We start from the raw sequence: 23,640 nt of genomic DNA, 5'->3' as shown, positions 1-23,640 counted from the left end.
AAATGAGTGAAAGGAAGGTCACGCTTGTTGAGCGCAGGGAGAGGGGAGCTACCCTCCGCCAGCCCCTCCCCGGCTCGTGGCGGGGCGCAAAGGAGATGCGCGACCAAAGTTAGTTTTCAGGCTTTCGCTCCGCGGAGGGCTCTGCCCCGCGGGGTGCAAGGGTGCGGCCGGGGTTGGGGCGGCAGGGTCCCCGCGCCCTGGGATTTCCTCGCCAGACCCTGGGAATCCCGCGTCGCGAAATAAACCCGGCCGCGCCGCCGATCGCCGGCTCGGAAACAAAACGGCGCTGCGCTCGGGGATCCGGGCGCAGCCAGCCCGCCCTCCTCCCCCTACGCCGCCGCCCGCCCTCCCCTCCCTCCCCTCCTCCCCCCTCCCCTCCCCTCCCCTCCCCGCGCGGCTCCGAGAGCTCAGCTCGCTCAGCCTCGCTCCGCGCAGCCCGCCGGCCGCCACGCCGAGCCCCGCACGGCCCCCGGGTCGCCAGCGCCCGCTCCCCGCGCGGGCTCCGCGAGGTCTCGCTCCCCCGGGGACCCCTCGGGCCGGCGTCGCGTGGCGGCGGCACGAAGTTGAGCGCCCGCGACGATGAGGCTGTCCCCAGCGCCCCCGGGGCTGAGCCCGAGTCCAGCGCTGCTGGCCCTGGCGCTGCCCCTGGCCGCGGCGCTGGCCTTCTCCGACGAGACCCTGGACAAGGTGCCCAAGTCGGAGGGCTACTGCAGCCGCATCCTGCGCGCCCAGGGCACGCGGCGCGAGGGCTACACCGAGTTCAGCCTCCGCGTGGAGGGCGACCCCGACTTCTACAAGCCGGCAACCAGCTACCGTGGTAAGTGGCGCCGGGGCGCGCGGACCGCGGCCCCCGGAAGGTGCCGGAGGAGGGCGCACGGCCCCGGGCGCACGGTGCCCGCACAGCCCGGCCGCCCCGGCCCCCCTGGCCGCCAGCCCCGCGCGCCTCCCGGGCCAGCGTCCGGGGCCGTCGCGGGGGCCGCGGCGGGCGGGGCAGCCCCATCCCGGACGCGCGGTTCCCGGGCGTGGGCTGCAGCCCAGCGCCGCGCCACGCCGGCCTGGCGGGGAGGGACCCTGGCTTCTCCCGCCCCACACCCCCCGGCCGCTCCGGGAGAGCCGGGGAGACGCGTCCTCCTGCAGATCCGGTCTGGAGTGGAGGGAACCCCCGTTTCCCCCAGTCGCGCTCTCCCCGCTCCCATCCCTGCAGGGGAGGATGCATCCCTGCCGGCTTCTCTCCCGCCCCCCCCCCCCCCCCGCGGGATGGCACCCCAGCCTCCCCGGACAGATGCCTTCGGGAAGAGGGGCTTGGGCTTCTCCCTTGACTGGTCCCGGGGCGCGGGGAGGAAGAGCCTGAAGCTTTCGGAGGGCTCCCCGGAAAGAACTCCGAGTTATTCTCCGAGGGTCCCAGGCGAGGGAAGAGAGTCTGGATCTCCGGGACGGGCTCCCCAGCGGAGCGGGCCTGCGGGGAGCTCTGCGTGGGTCAGGAAAGGGAAGGGGAGACCCGGTGAGAACGGAAAGAGAAGCCCAGATTGCCGCGGCCTGCTCCCCGGAGGCCGGGGGACCCCGGCTCCAGCGCCCCCCACCCCAGGCTCCGCGCCCCGGGGGGATGTCGCGCTTCGGCTCCTCGGCGGAGCGCGGGCTTCGGGGAGCGCGGGGACGGGGTGCCCGGGCGGGGGAGCGCCTCCGGGGCAGGGCAGCCGCTCGCCCCGCGCAGACCTGGAGACCCCCACGCCGCCCCATCGCCCGCCTCTCCGCAGCCCGACATCTCCCCGGACCCCCCCCCCCCCCGGGGGCGCAGCAGCCGCGGTCTCCAGTCGGGAGGCAGGACCCGGGCAGGGAGGGAAGCCTGCCCGTCTCACCTGGGGCTGCGCGTCCCCCACCGCCTGGTCCGGAGTCCGCCCTGGCGCCTCGCGGGGAAGAGCGGGTCTTGGGGGCGGGGGGGCGGGGGCGCAGCCGCCGCCCCTGCATCCCCGCCTTCCGGGTTCCCAGAAAGTTAGGGCCCCGGGCAGCGGGCGCCGAGGCCACCGGGGGCAGGCGCCACCCTTCTCAGAACGCTTCTCCCGGTTTCCCGGGATCGTGCCCCAGACCCCGTCCCCTTGGACCTTCGCAGAGCGGCCCCCGGGCGCCCCCGCACCTGGCGGCGCCCCCGCACCTGGCGAGCCCCTCCGACCCCGGCGCCCCGGTGCTCCCCGCGGCTGGAGGGAGGCGGCCGTGCCCTCCTCCGCCCCTCGGGGCCTCCGCAAACCCGAGGACCTGGGTTCCCCGGGGAACCCGCCCAAGCTCCACGTGGCAGGCAGAGGCGTGACCTTGTGCAAGTCCTTTAATTCCTCTGAACTTACTTCCCCAGCAGAGAGAGTAGCTATTATCCAGCCGCTCTGGTGGTTGTAGGCAGTGAAGGAGTTGACGGAGGTGAGCGTGCCCGAGGTCCCCAGGACACGTTCGTTCCAGGCGCACAGGAGGCCCTCGTTGGTTCAAGAACGGAGGAGGGAACGTGTCTAGTCAGATCTGTGTCTGATGTGTGTGTATGTGATTAAAAGTAGGTGTCCTCGGTGCTCCTTAGGCCAGTCTCCAGCCAACGGTGGCCATCTGGGCCCTCCTGAATTAATGGAGTGAATGAATGAATGATTTCTCCATACTAGGAGCCTAGCCTTCGATTGTTCTTAATATAAGCCCAAGAGGATATTTTTAGTTGATTTAGGCAAGTCTGGGGCCCCTGCCAGTGTCCTACCAGCCATTTCTTCCCACACAAATCCTCCCTGTGGGGCTGAGCATTGGCGGCACCAGGTATCCACAGGAATGGAGGGTCCCACCACTGCCAGTGCTCATGACAGCTAGGCCAGAACCAGACTCAGGGAGAGGGGGAGAGGGGATCACTAGACATTCCCCTACACTTTTGTTCCAGCCTAAACATTAGCCTTTTGGACTGTGATGCTCCCACTCGTGCTGTTGGCCAAGCAGCCACCTTTTCTCTCTTCTGGTGGCTAAGAGATCTCGAAAGGAAGATGTTGCAGGAACCATTTCTGAGTAAATACTCTGAGATTAGCAAACCTGATTCCACCACTCAAAGTTCAGAGGAAATGGGCGCTGGCCTAGTTGGTGACATTTTCTGTTGGCTTATACTTTCTTAGGATAATTATGTTCAAAGTAAGTCTAATGCATTCTGTTCAGGTTATTGACTTAGGGCTCTGGAAGTTAACATTCCCCTGATGTTCTAGGCTCTTTTTTATTCTTCCGTGGGTTAGAGCCCCTCACAAGCCTTCGAAACCATGGCTTGTTTTCCTGCCTAGAATCTTTGTCCCCAGAATTCCAGTTCATCCCTGAATAGCTTCTGTTCTCCACCACCCCCCCCACCCAGTATCTCCTGTAGGTCTTGTACACTGGATCAAATGGTCACAGTTAAAAAATATATATAAATATAAGTATATCTATGTGTGTATATATATGTGTGTATATATATATATAGAGAGAGAGAGACAGACAGACAGACAGACATGGGGTTTCTTCTCAACAGCCAAGATCCAATGGAGATTATTATTCAGGCTTTTCTAAGTTGTTAGTACTACATTGACTTCCTTCTCTCCCACCACTTCTCTCGACTCTCCCTCCCTCTTCCCCCTATCCCCCCTCCCTTGGCAATAATTGTGCTTTAGAAAGCTCTGAAAGGCCTGCTCTGTTTCCTACCGTGGCCTCCTTTGACAAGGAGATTACAGTGATTAAAAATAACAAGTTGAGGATCCTCAAGGGGCTTCCCTTATAGGAGGACAATTTGCCGGACCAGCCATTCCCAGATCACAATTTCAAGCCAAATAGAAGAAAATCAGCTGAAATGTTCAAGAATTGATTGAAAATAAAAGAGGCTTTTTTTGTCTGACTAAAGGTCTGTTTATTAGGAAAATAAAGCCAGACCCTGGCTAATGAGAGTGGCTTTTCCTAGATGCTCTTTAAAGGGGAAATTTCAAGGAACTTGATGGGAAAAGAATGTCCAGTTGAGATTTCAAAAGCTTGTCCAACTTTGAGCATAATTGGGGGATTTATTCTAAACCGGGAGGTTTGGAGACCTCCAAAGCTGCTTGGCTTTCTCTTTCTTTGTCCCACCATGGGGCACACCATCCCAGAGGAGTGGGTATCCTTGAGAGCCCCACCTCAGTCTGGGAGAAAGAGCAGAGGCTTTGATATTGACTGGGTCTGTTTCAACTTCTGTTCAGTCATACATTCACTGTGTGACCTCAGGCCGGCCACTTCCCCTCTCTGAGCCACAATTTCTCTGGCTGTAAAATAAGAGCACTCCCCCACCCATTACAGTGTTGCTGTGAGAGTCAGAAATAATCCTTGTTTAAAAAAAAAAAGCTGTCATAGAGTAAGTGCTCAAAAATATCTATATAATAAGATGATTATTTTGGAAATAAAAATACTTGGCAGCGACACTGGATGAGACATTTTGTTAAGTACTTCCTACTCATCTCACTTATTCTTTACAGTTCTTTGAGGCAATTTATTGTTACTCTTATTTTACAGATGAGAAGACCAATTCTCAGAGAGGTTCAGGAACTTCCCCATGATCACACAGCTAATAATCAGTGATGTCAGTATATAAATGATGGGATGTCTGACTCCTAAATCTCTGTTCTTAACCAGTCTTCTATATTGATGCACGAAAATGAAAGGGGAATAAAATGAATTCACTCTAGCTACCCTGGGCCTTCTGGACGGTGAGTCTTCAATGAAGGAAAAGAGCAACAGCATTTCAAGATAACAACTGACATATCTTGGGACACAAAGTATAAAGCTATGGCTCCTTATTTACATTTGCTTTTTTTTTCTTTTTATAGCCTTCAGGATCATATTTCCTCATAAACCAGAAAATTAATTTAGAAACATGAACAACCTTGTCAATCTTTAGCCAATCTCTTTTGTTTGTAGGGAAACAGAAGCAAATTGGTTAGGGGAAAAAAAAAAAAAAAGCCCTAATTTGATTGTTTTATTTTTACATGCAGATTTATACTACCATGCCTTCAAAATTATGTTTTTGTGAAGTGCATATGGGGGATTGAGGAATTTAAGCTGGATAAGGTCTTTTATTTTATTTTTATTTTTTAAAGATTTATTTATTTATGATAGACATAGAGAGAGAGAGAGGCAGAGACACAGGAGGAGGGAGAAGCAGGCTCCATGCAGGGAGCCCGACGTGGGACTCGATCCTGGGACTCCAGGATCGCACCCTGGGCCAAAGGCAGGCGCTAAACTGCTGAGCCACCCAGGGATCCCCTGGATAAGGTCTTTTAAATAAACTATTTCTTATCTAGTGGGGTTTTAAAAAATTAAAATTGCTGATGATATTGTAATTAACTGTAAGTCACCCGTTATACCTCCCCTCTTATACCTTTCCCCTTTTTTCTTTCTTTTTATTTTTTTTTAAGATTTTATCTATTGATTCATGAGAGACACAGAGAGAGAGAGGCAGAGACACAGGCAGAAGGAGAAGCAGGCTCCCTGTGGGGAACCTGATGAGAGACTCGATCCCAGGGTCCTAGGAGCTCATCCTGAGCCTAAGGCAGATGTTCAACTGAGCCACCCAGGTGTCCCCCTCTTTTTCTTATGTAACTTTATTTATTTTTTAAAGATTTTATTTATTTATCCATGAGAGACACAGAGAGAGAAAGAGGCAGAGACACAGGCAGAGGGAGAAGCAGGCTCCATGCCCGGAGCCTGATGCAGGACTTGATCCCGGGACTCCAGGATCACACCCTGGGCCGAAGGCAGGTGCTAAACCACTGAGCCACCCAGGGATTCCTGTAACTTTATTTTTAAACTTTGCCCCCTTTTAATAGGTATTTAGTTCAAGTCGATAATAAAGATTAAAAGAGATTGATTACTGCTTTGAATTTCCTGAAACAGACAAAAAACACAAAACATACAAAAAAACGAAAGCATATCAAGTAGGCATTTTTCAAGGTTAGAACTTGGGTACTCCCCCATACACCGTTAAGTTGTCATTCCATTGCTGCTGACTGACTCAACTGGAACAATAGGATATAATTGCTGATATTTCAGAAACATGGGCTGATATAGCAAGAACTTTTCACTATTACTCTCCATTTGCTAGTTATACAGAATGTCAGATGCAGGTCGGTATTAATTTCTGTGGGGGAGTAAAACCTCTTACTATGTTAAATTAGTTAAGATACGGGTTAAGCTCATGTTTTAAAGAGACCCCAGAATACAGTGTTTTAAATGAGAGGTAGATGAGAGGTCCGAGATAATGACAGCTTTGCTCCACAGGGTCAATCGGGAGCCCAGGTTCCTTCTGGTTGTGTTGCTCCGCCAATCGCGTAGCCACGAGTTACAGCACCTGGAATGTAGCTAGTCCAAATGGGGATGTGCTATGAGTGTAAAATACACACCAGTTGTTGAGAAATTAGGATGAAAGAAAAACTTCTCAGTAATTTTTTATACTGATTACACCTTCAAGTGATAATTGTGTATATTAGGTTAAATAAAATACGTTGTTAAAATTAATCTTACTTGCCTTACACTTAGCCCTACCGGATGCTTGTTAACAAATACAGTGGATTTCACCTGCCTTGAACTTATTTCTACTGGACAGCACTGCTGTAGGGTGTTTCCCTCAAAATGGTCACAGCCATGTCGCTACCAGCACATCTAGGTTCCACTCAGCTTGCAGAGGAGAAAAGGAAGGAGAGGGCAGGCAGCTTTCTTTTTCATGATGTAACCCAGAATTGTGCCCAGGACTTCCAAACACACTCCACCGGTAAGAATTTAGTGACTTGACCACACCTAGCTCCAAGGGAGCCTGGGAAATATGACATTTAGCTAGGCAGCCACATGCCCCTCTACACTTGGGGAAAGGATTTGGTTATTGGGTTTTTTTTTCCCCAAAAGGATGAAGGTGAAAATAGATTTAAGGGAACATTTAACTATCTCTGCCACATGTTTTAATGCACATTCGTATAAAAACACAGTATTTCAAAGTCCTGTCACTCAGTGAAAGGTATCTTGAGGATCTTCTCAACAGCATGTGAAGTTGATATACTTAGGGGAAGGAGTGTCACGGTGTGTGTGTGGTGTTGATAGGTTTCATACTGAGGGGAAAAAAGGGGCCAATATGTCATAGTGGCCTGTTCTGTCTTGCCCCCTCCCTCATCAATAGAGGAGGAAGCTATAAGGAAAGAAAGGAATGAGGGTGGAGGTAGGTCACACAAGAAAATGGGAGAGAAGAGGAGGAAGTAAAGAAGGAAGAAGAAGAAAGGGAGGGGCAGGAAGAGGAGGAGGAGAAGGGAAAATAGAAAAAACAAAAGCTCACTGGGATGCATATTCAGAATGAAAATGAAAGATAATTTGTGGAGACTGGAGTCCCATCTTACTTGAGGGTTAGGTTCAAGGGGCACTGGGGAAAGCAAAGATCCCATAAGTCAAAATTATGCCTTAAAAATCCTTTCAAATTGTACGTAAACAACATGGGTACTAGATTCAACGTAGCCTTATTTGTGTCGCCTTCTGGACCATTCTGTTAGGAATAGAAGCGACCTGACCATTCTCAAGAAGTCCAGCACTTCTAGTTGTCCCTCCAGCACTGGAAGGGACCCATGTTTCCTCAACTGAGTAACAGGTAAAACAAGCTTGTAAGTTTGCTTGTCCTTGACCACTGACATGACAGGTACAAAATACTCACTATGATGGAGTGAGGGAATGAGAGTCTCCTCTCACACACACCCAAGCACATGCATGCATTGAATGGGGGCGGGGGGGAAGTGACCCAAATTATCAATGGTGTTATTTCCTACCTTTTTCTTCTGGCCGTGTACAGTTGTATGTGATGATGTCAAGGCACCTACAGTATCAGGGAGCTCACCACATTACATAAAGCTTTCCGTGTGGCTGGCCAGCTCTTGCTGGTATACATTTCCTGCTTTTACAGGGTGTCTTGGCTGGGCTGGAGTTAAGGGCGAGGAGTTAGGTGACATCACCAGACATCTTTGTGAGCTCTACATAGACAAGGCTTCTAACTTTCCCAGAATATTCAAAACTTCCATGAAAAGTTCCAGGAAACTGAAACACATCTACAGATTAGCTGAGGCCCAGAAGACCCGTGGGAAAGAACTTGAACCCTATCTAATGTCGTGGCTCAGATATTTGTAAGTGTGCCTCATGGACTTCGTGAGACATCAGAAAGCCAGGGAAGGGCCAAGCACAAGCCACTGTGTTGGGAGGGGTAGGAGCGTTGGAAGATGGGCAGACTCAGAGCAAACAGGTCATAAAAATTGTAGATAGTGATTCTCGGTGCTGTAGGAAGCTCTTATGATCCTCCTCCTTGTCCTCCCCTCTTCATTTTCTTTCTTTTTCCCTTCATCTTTCTTCTTTTTCCTTTTTTCCTTTTCTTTTTCCTCACAGCTGCAACACTAACCTTTGAATTTTCCACACCAAACTCATTGCCCCTTCCCCCCTCCCAGGGGGCCTTTGTACACGCTCACCTCCTTGACTAGAATGCTTGCCTCACATCATTGTGTGCCTCACCTCTTGTCTTTTAAGTTTAAGCTCGGATTTTATCCCTTTAAAGAGGCTTCTTTGACCACCAATTTATGTTTCCCATTACTTTTGCCTTATTTTATTGTCATGATAGCCCTTAATCACTCTCTGAAATTATCTTGTGTATCATCTGCCTCCTCAAGCTAGAATATGAGCTGTATGAGAGCAAGGACTGCATCTTTCTTATCTGCCATTTAGTTCTAGCACCCAGAACAGTTTGTGGACATAACAGGCATTAAATCATTTTTCTTTGGGAAAAAAAAAAAAAAAAAAAAAGAATCCTGGTGTGAGATCTTCCTCTCAGAGAGCTAGATGGAGAAAGAAAGCATTTCTCTCTTAGCCAGAGAAGTGAGACTAGAGATAGGGACCAACAGTAAGGAGATCCAGGTGGTGGCAGCAGAGAGGAAGGATGCCCTGTGCCCTGGGGCATTGACTTGGGGCAGCCTTGAGGGCAAGTAGATGGCTGGGTCCCTGGTGAAGACTTTTGGGAGGAAGAAGGTGGGCATACTAAAGCTGGGTCATTGATGGTTCAGGGGTGAGGAGCAGGACAGCAGGCCAAAGAGCAAAGGGAAGGGGCTCCCAGCTTCAGACACTGGTTCTGATTGAATGAAGAAGACAGCAGAGAGGATTGTTGATCCATCAAACCTGGACAACAATGATTAAGTGACTTTCCCTAAAATCAGCAGTTACTGGGGTCATTTGTATGGTTTCCAAACCTAGCTATGCATAGAATCACATGGAAAGTTAAACCAACCATAGCTTCACTGGACCCACCCCCCAAAAAGGACTGGATTCTAGAAATCTATAATCTGTCTTTTCTTTTTCTTTCCTTTGAGAGGGAGAGAGAAGAAGAATCAGAGGGAGAGAGAGAATCCTAAGCAGGGAGCCTGATATGGTGCCTGATGAGGAGCTCGATCTCATGACCCCAGGATCATAACCTGAGCCAAAATCAAGAGTCGGATGATTACCCGACTGAGCCACCCCGCATGCCTCACTTTTTATCCCTTTTAAAACAAGAATGGGAGGCACAAAGAGAGGATGGCCAAAAGGTTGTCATGTTTCTATGAGCATGCTTCCCCATCGCAGCCTCTCCCAGCTCCACACCCCCACCTCCCGTGCTCCACATACGTTAGCACTGGTCATATCACTGCCCTATCCTGTTGCAGTAAGACACAAGTCCAGTGGCCGGTAGAACGTCCTCAAAGCTGGCATGACAGCAGCCTTCCCCTGCCTTGGCAGTGGAGTGGTGGAGAGAGAAGAATCATGAGCTTCCTTTAGGGGACAGTATTCACAAGATGGCAGAGCCTGAGCCACAGCTGACCTGGTTGTGGGGGGTGTGGATGTAACAGGCACTAAATCTTACCAACACTTCCCTTCCATGTATCTTCCAGTCATTGGTCCAGGTTCTGTTCTTTGGAGTCGAGAGAATAAGGTCTCCCCTTGGCCATATGTCAGCCCTTGAGGTGTTTGTGGAGAAATACCAACCATGACATCTCTTCTGACTAACACGCCCCCTTTCTTCAGCTATTCTTCCTGGGATCCTGTTTCTTGTCCCTTTACACTTTGTACTCCAGATGTGCTCTGATAGGGATGGAACATGGGGAATGATTATCTCCTTGTCCTGAACACTGTGTTTGTGTTAAGCTTGCCAGGTCTTGTGTTTGCTATTTTGGCAGCTGTGCTGTACTCTGGGATCATGCTGAGCTTGTAGCCAGAAAAATTCCTGTGAACTGCTGGGAAGGCTTGCGTCCCTTGTCTCCCTGTACTGGTGCGACTGGTCCGTGAATGTAAGATTTGACATGATTCCTCATGACTTAGTCTTCCTCAGAATGGTTCCAGCATGTTTGGGTCCATCCCTATAGCTGTCAACCACTTATGGATCTGGATTGTCACTGAGTGGCATAGCCACATAATCTAATTTTGGGTGATCTACAGCTTATAAGCAGTCTTAGAAATCTTTATCAAAGCTGATAAGAATAGTTGGGCAGAGCAGGGCTCCTTTGACATCCCTTGACTCTTTCCCTAAAGTTGACATCTAGTTAATGGTTTTGAAGTCAACAGATTTGCTGTCATCTCAGTGACATTTAAGTGCCAACTGCCACCTTCCTGGTCAGCCACCTCAGTTTAGCCACAAATACTGTTTTCCTAGCTTGCTAATGAATCATATAGTCTGGGCAGAATTTTTTCTTTGTTTCAATATTAGTGAAGGCTCTTTCTATGCAACATGACAGGAGCAAAGTCAACCTAACTAAAGCAAAAAAGAGAATTATTGAGTTCCATATTTAGAAAGTCTAAGGGTGGGTCTGGCTTCAGGTATAAATGGATCTAGGGACCCTGAAGAGTTTTCTCCTCCCTCCATCCTTTCCACCTGTTTCTTCCACCTTGTTTGTCTCACTCCTCCCATCCTTTATCTTTTGGCTGTGTTTCTATGTGTTGTTCTCATTTTTCTTACTATAGATAAACTTTCCCCAAATTAACAAGGAGGACAGCTGCCAAGAACCTTGAATGAAAATCCTTTCAGGAAAGACAAGCCCTGTACCTTTAACTCCAAATTGGAAAATCTCAGGGAAGGATTCCGATTGGTCTATGTTGGGTCAGAGACCCGGAGGACTGGGGTGTGGAGAGAGACTAAATTTGGGTCACAGTCACTTCTATGGCATTATGTTTCAGGAGGGAGAGGGGGTACTGTTATTGCCAGCCCCAAAGATCCCATCATCTGAGGAGGGGAAGAAGCAGGGCGCCTGGACATTGTGTCCCTTGGTACTCCCTGCCCTCACCCATATTCTCAGTTAAATTCTCTTGGCTAACACATCTCCAATTCCCCAGGAACTTCCTTCCCACCCATCCCTCTTCCCGTCCACATAACGGTCAGCTCAGGACTCATTCATTTGGCTCCCAGCTATCCCATGAAGAGGTAGCACTTAGGGGGAAGAATTATAGATAGAGCTTCTATTGAGCTGTAGACATGTGCTTCATATACATTCTCTCCTTTAATCCTTATAACAAACCCATGAGATGGCAGTGATGATCCCTATTTTATAGAAGAGAATGATTTATTTTTAATATAAGTTATTAACATTTATATATACTTACTATTACAGATATTAATTCCTTGTCATAATAACAATGTGAGATAAACACTATTACTGCCATTTTTGCAGGAGATTTAGAAACTAAGACCATGAGAGGTTAAGCAACTTGCCAAAGGTTACACATAATAAACAAAGGGAATTTGAATCCAGATTTGTTAGCTACGTCCATTATAGAAAAACTGTTTTCTTTCTTCTTTCTTTCTTTCTTTCTTTCTTTCTTTCTTTCTTTCTTTCTTTCTTTCTTTCTTTCTTTCTTTCTTTCTTCTTTCTTTCTTTTTCTATCATCTATCTATCTATCTATCTATCTATCTATCTATCTATCTGATTTTATTTATTCATGAGAGACACAGAAAGAGAGGCAGAGACACAGGCAGAGGGAGAAGCAGGCTCCTCGGAGGGAGCCCAATGTGGGACTCGATCCCTGGACCAGGATCACACCCTGAGCCAAAGACAGACGCTCAATTGCTGAGCCCCCCCAGGTTTCCCCAGTTTTCAATTTTTAGATATCTGTAGGATATTTAATTTGGAATAGGAGATGTTTCATCTCTGACTGGGAATGCTGGAGCACAGGCTAAGGAAGACCGTCCAGCAGAACAGAGTAAGCCAACCCCAATATACACACTTGCTCATCTTTAGACTTTAAGCCCTGTCTTCCTATCAATCCATCACCAGCATCTCCTGCCTGATGCTGGCGGGTGGGCTCTATTGTTTCTGAGTGAAGCATGCATGTTGCAGCTTCCTGGTGCTCTGAACATCGTGCAGGGCAGGGAGGGACCACTGTAGCTTGTGTACTACTCCAGCAGTCCTTGTAACCCCCTGTTGCAAGTTGAGGCAGAAGTTTAAGTTCCCCATAGTTGATGTGTGAAATGTGAAGACTGGGACATCTCAGTAACATTTTGTAGGTGGATGGCAGGCACTGGGCTTGTGGTAGAGCTGGGGTCTGGTTCAGGATCTCTTCACTGAGGCTGGAGCCGGGGAGAGCTCCCTGAAGGCAGAGTGAGGAGCATGATGGTACTAGATGAGCTCCAGCAAGGGTGAAAAGCACAACAGATGCATTGGGTAACAGCTCATCAGAGTTTGTGTTAGAGGGTAGACACACCAACATTTGAAGGACACAGGAAGCTATTTGTGAATTTGGGATCTGCATATGGCCAGTGTACCCAATGACGGGGAGAACTCAACCTTGGATAGAGATTTAAGCTGAGGCTCCAGTGTGAAACATCAGTCCTCATACAAGCAAGGCAGGCCAGAGAGGCCCTTGCCACTGGTTTTTAGGGAAGGGCTATTATTCAGTAATCATACAACTTCCAGCCCAATCTTCTTAAATCTGAATATGACATTCCCTAACTCAACCCCCCAGGACTCCTCCTTCACCTCCAGACTGGTATCCAAGGCTTTGAAGGCTTTTAAATTTCTATCCCCTGTTTGCCTTCTTTCCCTGACCTCTTAGCACACTCTCAGCTTGCATTTTATGAAATACAGAATTACTTCTAGTTTCCAAGGCCAAGACTGGCTCATCATGCCTTTCCCTCTACCTAGAGTGCTGTTAGTCCTCTTGTCCACTGGACAAACTCCTATTCTTCAACTTGGAGCTCAAATGCCACCTCCTCCTCGAATCCTCCTCTGACTCCCACATTAGACCCGGATGCTCTGGGATCCCAGAGCACATTGTTCATACCTTCATAACACCCATCATATGTTATAAAAAAAATCTGCTGATACTCTTTTCTTCCCAGCTCTTAGCCTGTATGCTCCTAGAGGGAAAGGCCATGTCTTTTCTCTGTGTCCCCAGGGGCATAGCACTGGGCTGCACAGACAAAACCTCAGTAACAAAAGGATGAGGGACATACTACACATGGTAACTCATGGGAACTTTTGAGGAGGGGCCAGAGCAGGAGCAAGCAAACTGCATTGAAGACAAATACCTATTCATTCACTCACTCACTCATTCATTCATTCAGTGAGTATTGAGCATTTACTGTGTGTTAAAAAGCACACTGAATGCTAAAAATACAGTGCAGCTTAAGACAGACTTGTCTCTGCTCTCATAGAGCTTACACTTTATTAGAGGAGACTAGCACTTAACATATAATTCACAAATAAGTATGATTAAAATTGGGTGAGAGATATTCTGAAAAAAGGAAGGAATGTTGAAAGGGTATATAGCATGTGGGGCTGAGGGGACCTCACAGGACACCCTATATTGGGTGTGATGAGCTGCAGGGAGATTGTTCATTAGAAGTGCTTACCCAGATATCCCCATAACCTGGCCCTGTGAAGATCATCCCCAAGTCCTGTGAGGATTATCCCCACTGTAGTCCTCCCAGTGGTCCTTCATTGGCACCTCCTAGAGTTCCTTTTTGTGGTTCCATGCTTGCCCTTGAGGACCAGCTTTTTGAAACCCATTGTCAGTCAGCCTGCTGAGCATCATGATTTTTATCATCCTAATCATCACCTTCATCATCATCATCATCTTCTTCAGCTCAAACGTCACCAGCACCAGTACCAGCACCACCGCCAGCATCTGTTATACTTCCTGAATCCTTTTATGCCAGGCTCTGTGATAAATGTTTATTTAATCCTCTCTACTTTCCTACAAGGAAGGCAATATCATTAACTTCTTTTTAAAGATGAGGGAACAGGGAGGTGAAATAACTTGCCAGAGGTCACATAATTAATAAATGATAGCTCTAGGATTCTCATCTGAAATCTTTGCCCTTAACCAGTTCCCTGTAAGTGCTCACAGGATGGCTCTAAATGGACCTTTTTTGGTTTTTTAAAAAAATTCTTCATAAGCATTTTCCTTGAATTTCTGGGGTCTCTTAATGGCCTCTCTTGGGAGGCACTTGGGAGGAGTCATTAGAGAGAAGATTCTATTATTTATTGCCAAGTTATCATGTTCAGTCATTACTGGGATTCAGAACATACTGCACGTTTGTTTCTTTCAGAAAAGAGTCACATAATAGGGTTCTCTGGAGGCATAGGATCCCCTGTCTGCCTTCGGATTATCCTGTGTACTGCCGTCCTCACCAGTGATAATTACGGATTGAAACCCCACACTGACTTCAGCCTCCAGAACTTCCATCTTGTGTATTGTGTTCTGTGAGGTAGAGTATGCCCTTAGTGTATTTGAACCCATGGGGATGCAGCCTTCTGGGAAGCAGAGTTTATGTCTGACCCTTTAAGGACACTACCCAGATATACAAAAAGGTGAATACTTATCATTTAGAAACATTATTTAATAATATTTTTATCAAGGTATAACTTACCTATGGGAAAGGTCACAAATCACCCAGGTTAGTGAATGATCACATGTCCAAAACACTCATGCAGCCGACCTCTGGACGGAGCAACAGAACATGGCCAGCACTCCAGAGACATCGCTTGAGCCCCTCCAAATCACTTGTTCCACTTTGCTGCATGTGTAACTGCTGTCCTGGTCTCTGGCATCATAGATGACTTTGTCTGTTTTTGAACTTGATATAAATCTTGAGTGAAAGAAGACACACAACTTTTGTATTATTTTGTGTGTCTCTTTTTTTTTAAAGATTTTATTCATTTATTCATGAGAGACAGAGAGAGAGGCAGAGACATAGGCAGAGGGAGAAACAGGTTCCTTGGTGGGGAGTCCGATGTGGGACTCTACCTAGGAACGCCAGGGACCCCAGGATCATGACCAGAACCAAAGGCAGACACTCAGCCACTGAGCCACCCAGGTGCCCTTCTGTGTGTCTTCTTTCACTCAATTGTGTTTAAAAGATCCATCCCTCTTGTATGTAGCAGGAATTCCCTCATTTTCATTACTACAGTGCATTCAATTATACGAATGTGCCACAGCTTCCATGTCCATCCTACTGATGATGGACATGGAGTGTTTCCGTTTGGGTGCTAATACAATGTTACCATGAATCTTGTGATAGGTGTTGTGTGGCCCACATCTGTACACATTCGTGTTGATTCAGGACTGGCATTACTGGATCATGGGGTATGTATATGTTCAGCTTCAGTAAATCCTGCCAAAGACTTTTCCAGTGAAAACTGCTTATTTTCGGTTCAGTAGGGTGTGAAAGTTCCAGTTAACATTTGATATCGTTAATCCTTTTACATTTAGCCAATCTGGTAGAAATGCAGTAATTTCTATCTCCCTGTTCACTAACGAGGTCGAGTGTCTTTTCTGACACTTTTTGGCCATTTGAGCACCTTCTTTGTGAAGTATTAGTTCATGTCTTTTCTTTTTTTTAAGATTTGATTTATTTATTCATGAGAGACACAGAGAGAGAGAGAGAGGTACACACACAAGCAGAGGGAGAACCAGGCTCCACACAGGGAGCCCGACATGGGACTCGATCCCAGGTCTCCAGGATCACACCCTGGGCTGAAGGCAGCCCTAAACCGCTGAGCCACCTGGACTGCCCTAGTTCATGTGTCTTGCCTATTTTTTCTCTGTTGGGTTGTCTATCTTTTTCTTATTGATCTGAAATAGTTTTTATATGTTCTGGATTAAAGTTGATTATGGTTATGTGCATTGCAAATGCCTTCTGCACTCTGCCGTACTTGTTCCGAATGGTGTCTTTTGTTGAGCAAAATTTTTGTATCATCCCCTTTATATGTCTTCTCCTTTATTGTCAGCGTTTTTTTTTAATGTCCTGTTTTTAAAAAAAATTTTTTCTGAAAAAAAAAAATCTTTCTGACTCCAAGGTCATTCATATTCCATCCTTGGCCAACTTCTCAAAGCTTGGCTGTTTTGCTCTTCATGTTTAGCTCCACCATCTCTGTGAAGTTTATTTTGTGTGTGATGTGTAGAGACCAAGATTCACCTGTTTCTACAAGTTGTCCAGTTGCCCTAGCACCTTTTTTAAAGATAATCGTCTTTCCCCCCCAACTGCTCTGCAGTACATCCTTAATCATACATCAAGTTTCCATGTACTTGTGAAACTTTTTCTAGACCCCAGACTCTACAGTTGGCCTCTTCTCTAATACACTGGCTGAACTTCTATAGCTGCGTAAGTCTTGATATGTGGTAGTACAAGCCCTCCAACTTTTTACTTCTTTCTCAGGACTACCTTGGATATTCTCGACCCTTTGCATTTTCTTTTTTTTTTTTTTATGTCCCTTTGCATTTTTCATAGACATTTTAGAATCAACCTATCATTTCACAGAAAAACCATGATGGCAATTTAATTTCGATTGCGCTAAATCTATAAATCAATTTAAGAAGAACTGACATCTTTATAATACTAAGTTTACTAGTCCATGAACACGATTCAGTGAACTTAATTGCACATCACATCACCTCTGTGCTAATCACTGTGCTGAGCTTAGATATGGTTCTTGCTTTTGAAGGACTTAAATGAATAGGTAAAAAACACTTATCCACAAAATGCAATGTGATAATCTCATCACTGATAATAAGAGCTAATATTTATTAAGTGCCTATTATATTCCAGGCAGGATTTTCAGAACTTTCCATTCACACTTCACACTCTTACTTTGAGGTAAGTGCTGTTATCATGCCCACCTGTAGGTTTTTTTTTTTAAATTGCAGTGCGGTTGACAGACAATATTATATTAGTTTCAGGTGCACAGCATAGTGAGTCAACATTTCTATGCATCACAAAGCAATCACCCTGATAAATCTAGCTACTCTCTGTCACCATACAAAGTCTTTACAATATTATTAACTATATTCCCTATGCTGTATGTTGCATCACCGTGTCTTACTTATTTTCTAACTGGAAGTTTGTACCTTTTAATCTTCTTCCCTGATTTCACCCATTCCCCCCACTCCACTGCCCTCTGAGGACCACCAGATTGTTCTCTGTAACCATGAGTCTGTTTCTGTTTTGCTTGGTCATTTGCCACCCCACTCTAGATAGCCTCAGACTGCTTTAAGCCTGTCATTTTGTCCCTCAGAGATCTCGCCTCTTTCTTCTGACATCACAGTCCTCATTTTCTGCTGGCCACTGTTGGGCACCCTACTTTCCTGACTCTCTTTTACTGTGCTTTTTCTCATGCCCTTTTTGCCTTACTGGGAAGGTCTTTCTGACATTTTATAGACATAAGTGGCCAGTCAGGATGCTCTATTACTTTTGTGGGATGAACTGACCAATTATAGCATGAGATTGGCAATCTTCGTGTCTCAGAGTCCCTCCCTGAGATATCATCGTGACCACTGCTGCCTTATCCAAGACAATTGTTTAAGTTTTGGTTTGGGGTCCTTTATTTTTAGGGCTGAAACTAGAAGACTAGAATGTCCTTCCCCAACAGGGGTTTCTTATCAGAATCATGTAAATGTTATATGTCAAGTGAGTGGATTTTTAAAATTTCAAAACTTAACAGTTGTGGAATACCCATACTATACACTCAATATGTACCACCATGGGTAGAATGTTAAGCTGGGGAAGGAGTCTATCCCTAAGTCTGCCTCTGAGTGGTCCTACTACCTTGGGGTGTCTGGTAACTTCTGTGTCTTTGTTTCCAATCTGTGAAATTGGGAGTCTGGAACGAAGAATTCTTGGGGTAGGCTTGAGGCTCCGATAATCTATAATTCCATGTTTCTTAAGGCTAGAATCTTAGCACTTTAGTCCAAAGTGTAATTTAAATCTCAACTTATATGAATTTCAAGCAACTTGAATTGAGCATTTATTAGATGTCAGGCTCTACGCTAGGGTTGCAAAGAGAATTAAAACGAGTTCCTCTCCAGCATTAACTCACAGTCCAGTGGAGAAGGCAGGTAAAAAGGGAATTGCAATGTGGTGCAAAAATTGCAATAAAGGATTTCCATCTCGAGAGATTGGAGATACAAAGGAAGGGGTGACCATGATTGCTGAGAAGGCCCTTGAGCTAGATTTCCATGAACACATAGTTATCTGGGTAGGTGTGAGAAGTAAGAGAAGGAATGTAGAGTCATAACTCCAACTGCTATAACAAACAATCCTCCCCAATATAAGTTTATTTCCAGTTCATGCAAAGTAGAATATGGATGTTTCTGCTCAGTGGATGATTCTCTGTGTAGCTATTCAGAAACCCAGGTTCCTTCCATCCTGTGGCTCCACCATCTTCTCCTGGATACCAGAGTCTTCTACTGGATGCCCTGCATTCAGCAGGCATAGATAGGAGAGGAAGAGTGGAGGATCCTATGGAGAGTTTGTATGGGCCAGGCAGGAAGCAGTAGGCATCATGTCTGTTCATGCTTTCCCTTGGCAGGATGAGGGTGCAAGCAGACCTAACTTCAAGGGAAGCTGAGAATTTGGTTTAGCTGAGAGCCCAGAAGAAAAGGGAAGTATGTTTTGGAAAATGCACAGCAGCCTCTGCTCCTATAAGACCTCGTGAGGGAGTTTGTGCTGTGAGCAGCTAGATTTCTCTTGGACCAGTCTGATGGAAGTGTAATATTAGGTAGCTGTCAAGATGGGGGTTGCTGACTGGGGACTATCTTTATCAAATTGTGAATACTGGGAAGGAGCTCACCAAAGCCTTTGTTGCTTCAGGGAGGCCCAACTAAGATCATAGTTCAGGCATTTTGCAGGTTCTGAAATGCAAGGGGGAGCAGGGTGGAGGGCAATAGCTCATGACTCAGAGGCATGAGGCTTCTCTGCTGTCCACTGCCCTTCCCACCCACAGGTCTGATGTGTTGATGGAGAAGTCACGAACATCCATTTGTCAGATAGAAGCCAGCTAGTTCCTGTGCTTCTAATCTGCTTTCTTCTCTCTCCACAGTAACACTTTCAGCTGCCCCTCCCTCATACTTCAGAGGATTCACATTAATTGCCCTCAAAGAGAACAGAGAGGGTGATAAGGAAGAAGACCATGCTGGGACCTTCCAGGTAAGACCCCTCTGGGCTCCTCAGTTGCCCTTGTGCCCTTGCGGGTGGACGCCAGGTGAAGGGTGGACATGTAGACGAGCTGGAGTGACAGCAGAGATCAAAATGTCTGAGGTGGCTTCTCGGGCACTTCCCTTGACCATGGGCCAGCTGGGCCAGGTCCATGTGAAAGACAGAGTAGTGTAGGCAGCAAATGCCTGAAGGCCTTTGGATCTGGCCAACAGGCAGGGCTCTTCTCAGGCCTCCCAGTGTCTGTGGGCAGCAGACAGCCCAGCACCGTGGGAGCACTTGGAGCCCTGGCAGGGCCCAGCTGGTTTTCCTGAGAGCCATTTCGAGATTGACGGGCAATTCTCAAGTGTAAACGGAACAAGAGCTTAGGATGGCCAGACTGGAAGGAATTCAAAGCATAGGAGAAGGACTATTAAGGGAACGAAGAGATTGATTTATGAGAGGAGATTAAAAGAATTAAACATGCTTTGCTTGGCTAAATGAACAGGGCTGAGTGTTAGAGGTGGTAATGGTCTTTAAATGTCAGTCCTCATAGAGCAGCCTCCTCCAGGGGAGGCTGTGTTTGACTTTGCACAAAAGGGCACAGCAAGACGAAAGTGGGTCAAGAGAAGAAAGAGAATCTCAAAGGCAAGGGCCCTGACAGTGAGTCATATTTCACCGTGGAATATTCTTCCAAGGGAAATGGCGGGAACATCATCCCCTTTCAGAGATTTAGAAAAAGGCTGTCCAGTCATCAGAACATGTCCCAGAAGGATTGGGGCCATCCTAGGAGGAGGCCTGGCCAAATTGGCTATATCCATTTCTCATCTCAAATTTCCATTGTTCTAGAATCTGTTTTTTATCTGGCATTTGCAAACTCAGAAGGAAAAAAAAAAACAACCTCAAAGATACACCCATAGTTGACTGCTGGGGACTCGTGTAATTGTGGGTGCCACAGAGGACCCTGCCCCAAAATATCTTCCCCATCCAAAGACATCTTTTAATCTTTTGTAGCCAGGTGGTAATTTTGAATCCCATGTCTTAAAAAAATGTCCATTGTTTAGGCCTCTGGGCCTCTGGCCTAGTGGGACTATTAATTCCATGCTCATTATAATGTCCTTCTGTGTATCTAGGTAGGAGGAACTTTTGGGGCGTATATCTGAAGGAGTTACTCAATTATAATACTAACAATGCCCAATATCTGTTGGGTTCTGACCATATGCCAGGTGCTATGTTAAGTTCTTTACCTTATCTTGGTTTATCTTAATTTAATTAGTGTGCCTATATCTCACTTTAATTCTCCAAACAACCAAGTGAACAGGAGCTAGTATCCGTATTTTATGGATCAGGAAATTGAAACTAGCAAGATTAACTCATTTGCTTCAACAGTTAGTAAATGGTAAGACACCAGGTCCCTCCACCAGGTGTCTGATCCCAGAGACTAAATTGTTTAATCTCTGAATAGTACTGAATAAGCTCCTGGCACAAGTGTGTTTGGACAGTGTCTTGGTAAGCTTGTCATCATAGCGAAAGGGAGATTCATGCATGCCTTCAGCCCATAAAACATTGAGATATATTCCCCTGGTCCTTGTTGTGCTAATTTACCTGGAGGCGTGGATGATTTATCAGATTCAGGCAGCTGAGACATCTGGGTACCTGAGTGTCAGGAGGGGTAAAGTTCTATGAAGGGAAAAGGGTAGAGGGTTGGAAGGTTGGATGGGGAATGTATGACCTTAATTTTTACCTAAACAAAATTTATCTGCTTTAAGATGATATTTAGAGAAAGATATATATACTCAAAAGAGTTGAAAGCAGGGTTCAAACAAATATTTGTACACCCCTGTTCATAGTAGCACTATTGACAGTAGCCAAGAGGTATAAACAACCCAAACATCCATTGATGCGAGAATGGATAAACAAATGTGTATACATACAGTGCAATATTAACTGTTAACAAGGAAGGACATTCTTACACATGCTACAACATGAGTGAACCTTGATGACACTGTGTGAAGTGAAGTAAGCTAGTCACAAAAGGACACGTACTATATGATTGCACTTACGTGAAGGAGCTAGGGCAGTCAAATCCAGAGAAAGAGAAACTCCAGCGGTAGTTGCCAGGGGGCGCAGGGGAAGAGGGAATAGGGAATTATTGATGGACAGGAATAGAGTTTCAGTTTGGAAGATGAAAAAAACATTCTGGAGGGGAACAGGGGTGATGACTGTATGAAAATGTGGGTGTACTGGATGCCCCTGAACTGTACACTTAAAATGGTTAGATTGGTCAATTTTGTGTATATCCTATAAGACACACACACACACACACACACACACACACACACAAATGATGCCTGAGTTAGGCCTAATGGAGACACGATGTAGAAGTAGGCCTGAGGAGGATGTGGCTTCTTTCTTTAAAGGCTTCTGTTTCAATTCAATAAATTGATAGTCCTTCCCAACTCATTATCATTTCTACCCCACTAAATCTTGTTCCTTTAAACTGATGGGTGAATACAGGGCACAGCTCACAGTGGGCAGTGAATAATTGTTTGTTGAGTGAATAAATGAACACATCATTCTTTCCACTAGTGTCCATTGCACAGTCCTAGTTGGAATTTTCCAGAACCCCTATCTCTTTACGCATCCTTCCTTCCTCCATCTTTTGGAGCTTCGGACATCCTTTTTTATAACGTCACGAGGGTTCTCAGAGTGTGGTCCCTGGACTAGCGGCATCAGCACCATCTGGGAACTTGTTAGAAATACAAAATCTCAAGCCCCACCCAGACCTACTGAATGAGAAACTCTGAGCACGACCCATGCTTTAACAAAGGGTGAATCCAGTGTGTCTGCTCGAGTTTGAGAACCAGTGTTGAAATGAGACCTGGATCCAGCCCATCCGATATGACCTTGTCCACCATCACATCAACACATCCATCTGCTCCCACATATCCTCGCTGCTTCCACTAGTCCCAGAGGAATCAAAGTGGGAAACAAATATAAAAAAACAAACAAACAAACACCTAGGGGATCCCTGGGTGGCTCAGCGGTTTAGCTCCTGCCTTTGGCCCAGGGCGTGATCCTGGAGTCCCGGGATCGAGTCCCACGTTGGGCTCCCGGCATGGAGCCTGCTTCTCCCTCTGCCTGTGTCTCTGCCTCTCTGTCTCTCTCTATGTCTATCATAAATAAATAAATCTTAAAAAAAAAACACCTAGCAGACAGTAATAATGCTTGTGTGCCAGATACTGTTCTAAGTGGTTTACATTTATTAACTGATTTAATCCGCAGAGCAACCCTAGGAGATAGGCGTTGTTGTCCTGTTTTTCACAGATGAGGGAATTGTGGCTCAGGGCAATTAAGTAACTTTCTTAAGACCACTCAGCTCGGAGTGATAAAGCTGGGATTCAGACTCAGCCAGTCTGGCTCCGGATCGCTGCTCCCCACCACGGTGTACTCTGCCTCCCAACGTGTCCACGTTAAGTGAAAACATGAGAGTCTACTAGGACGTTTTTATGGTAGAAGTCTCTGTGCCAAGGGTTTTATATGCATTATCCTACTTAGTTCTCACAGCAACCCTGTGAGGTCAGTGCTGTTACCCACATTTTCCAGGGGATGGAACTGAGTCTCCAAGCTGCTAAGTAAAGTGACCAAAATAATCCAACATCTACGTGGGGGAGAGGGGCCAAACAGTGCGCCAGTGATGTTCTCACCCTTCCTCCCCCTGCCCCTGCCCTGCCCTTGTGCATGAAATGCATGATCCATTTCAGTTCCCCTTGTCCCAGAGGCCATAGGGAGAGGAATCCCAGACCATGCCTCCACCTTACCTCTCCTGCTTCAGACATCGTAGTCTTTATACCTGCCCCCTCCCACTTGAGCACGCAGGTCTCCTCTCTCTCTACCAAAGCTGTCATCTTTGGTGTCATTCATTTACTCGTGAGCATTTATGGAGTGTCTCCTACGAGCCAGGCACCAAGGTAGGCACTGGGGGGTAACGATGGGTAGAAAAACCAGACACAGTCCTGCCCTCCTATACCTCAGTGTCCTCCTTGTAACTGTACCTTACATCAGCTGTGCTGCTGGCAGGTGTGGCTGGAACTTGAGCAGGTGACCAGAAACTGCAAAGGCCATGGTGATTTTAAAAACACATACATAGTGATTAACTGCTATTTAAATCTCCTTCTTTGTTAACATCCTCACTCCAG

General features: G+C 46.8%; 1 protein-coding gene across 4 annotated transcripts in view; it reads left to right on the top strand.

The window, feature by feature from the left end:
* The first annotated feature begins 507 nt into the window (after positions 1 to 507).
* The window catches only part of SPON1 (spondin 1), a 251,096-nt gene continuing 227,963 nt past the window's right edge, over positions 508 to 23,640 (top strand). For 2 of the 4 annotated variants that reach the window (XR_012015539.1, XM_072793985.1), the window contains exons 1-2: positions 508 to 817; positions 19,350 to 19,456. Coding sequence is in view for 2 of the 4 variants with exons in the window: in XM_072793985.1 (XP_072650086.1) it covers positions 580 to 817; positions 19,350 to 19,456 (345 nt within the window). In the remaining 2 variants the exon portion in view is untranslated. The remainder of the gene's footprint in view (positions 818 to 19,349; positions 19,457 to 23,640) is intronic. The other 2 variants (XR_012015538.1, XM_072793984.1) reach the window with 1 other exon arrangement.

Source organism: Canis lupus, chromosome 23 (genome assembly GCF_048164855.1).
Source record: "Canis lupus baileyi chromosome 23, mCanLup2.hap1, whole genome shotgun sequence".
Lineage (NCBI taxonomy): Eukaryota > Metazoa > Chordata > Mammalia > Carnivora > Canidae > Canis > Canis lupus.
The sequence above is the reverse complement of the archived record's forward strand: the minus strand, read 5'-3'. Positions and strand labels throughout refer to the sequence as shown.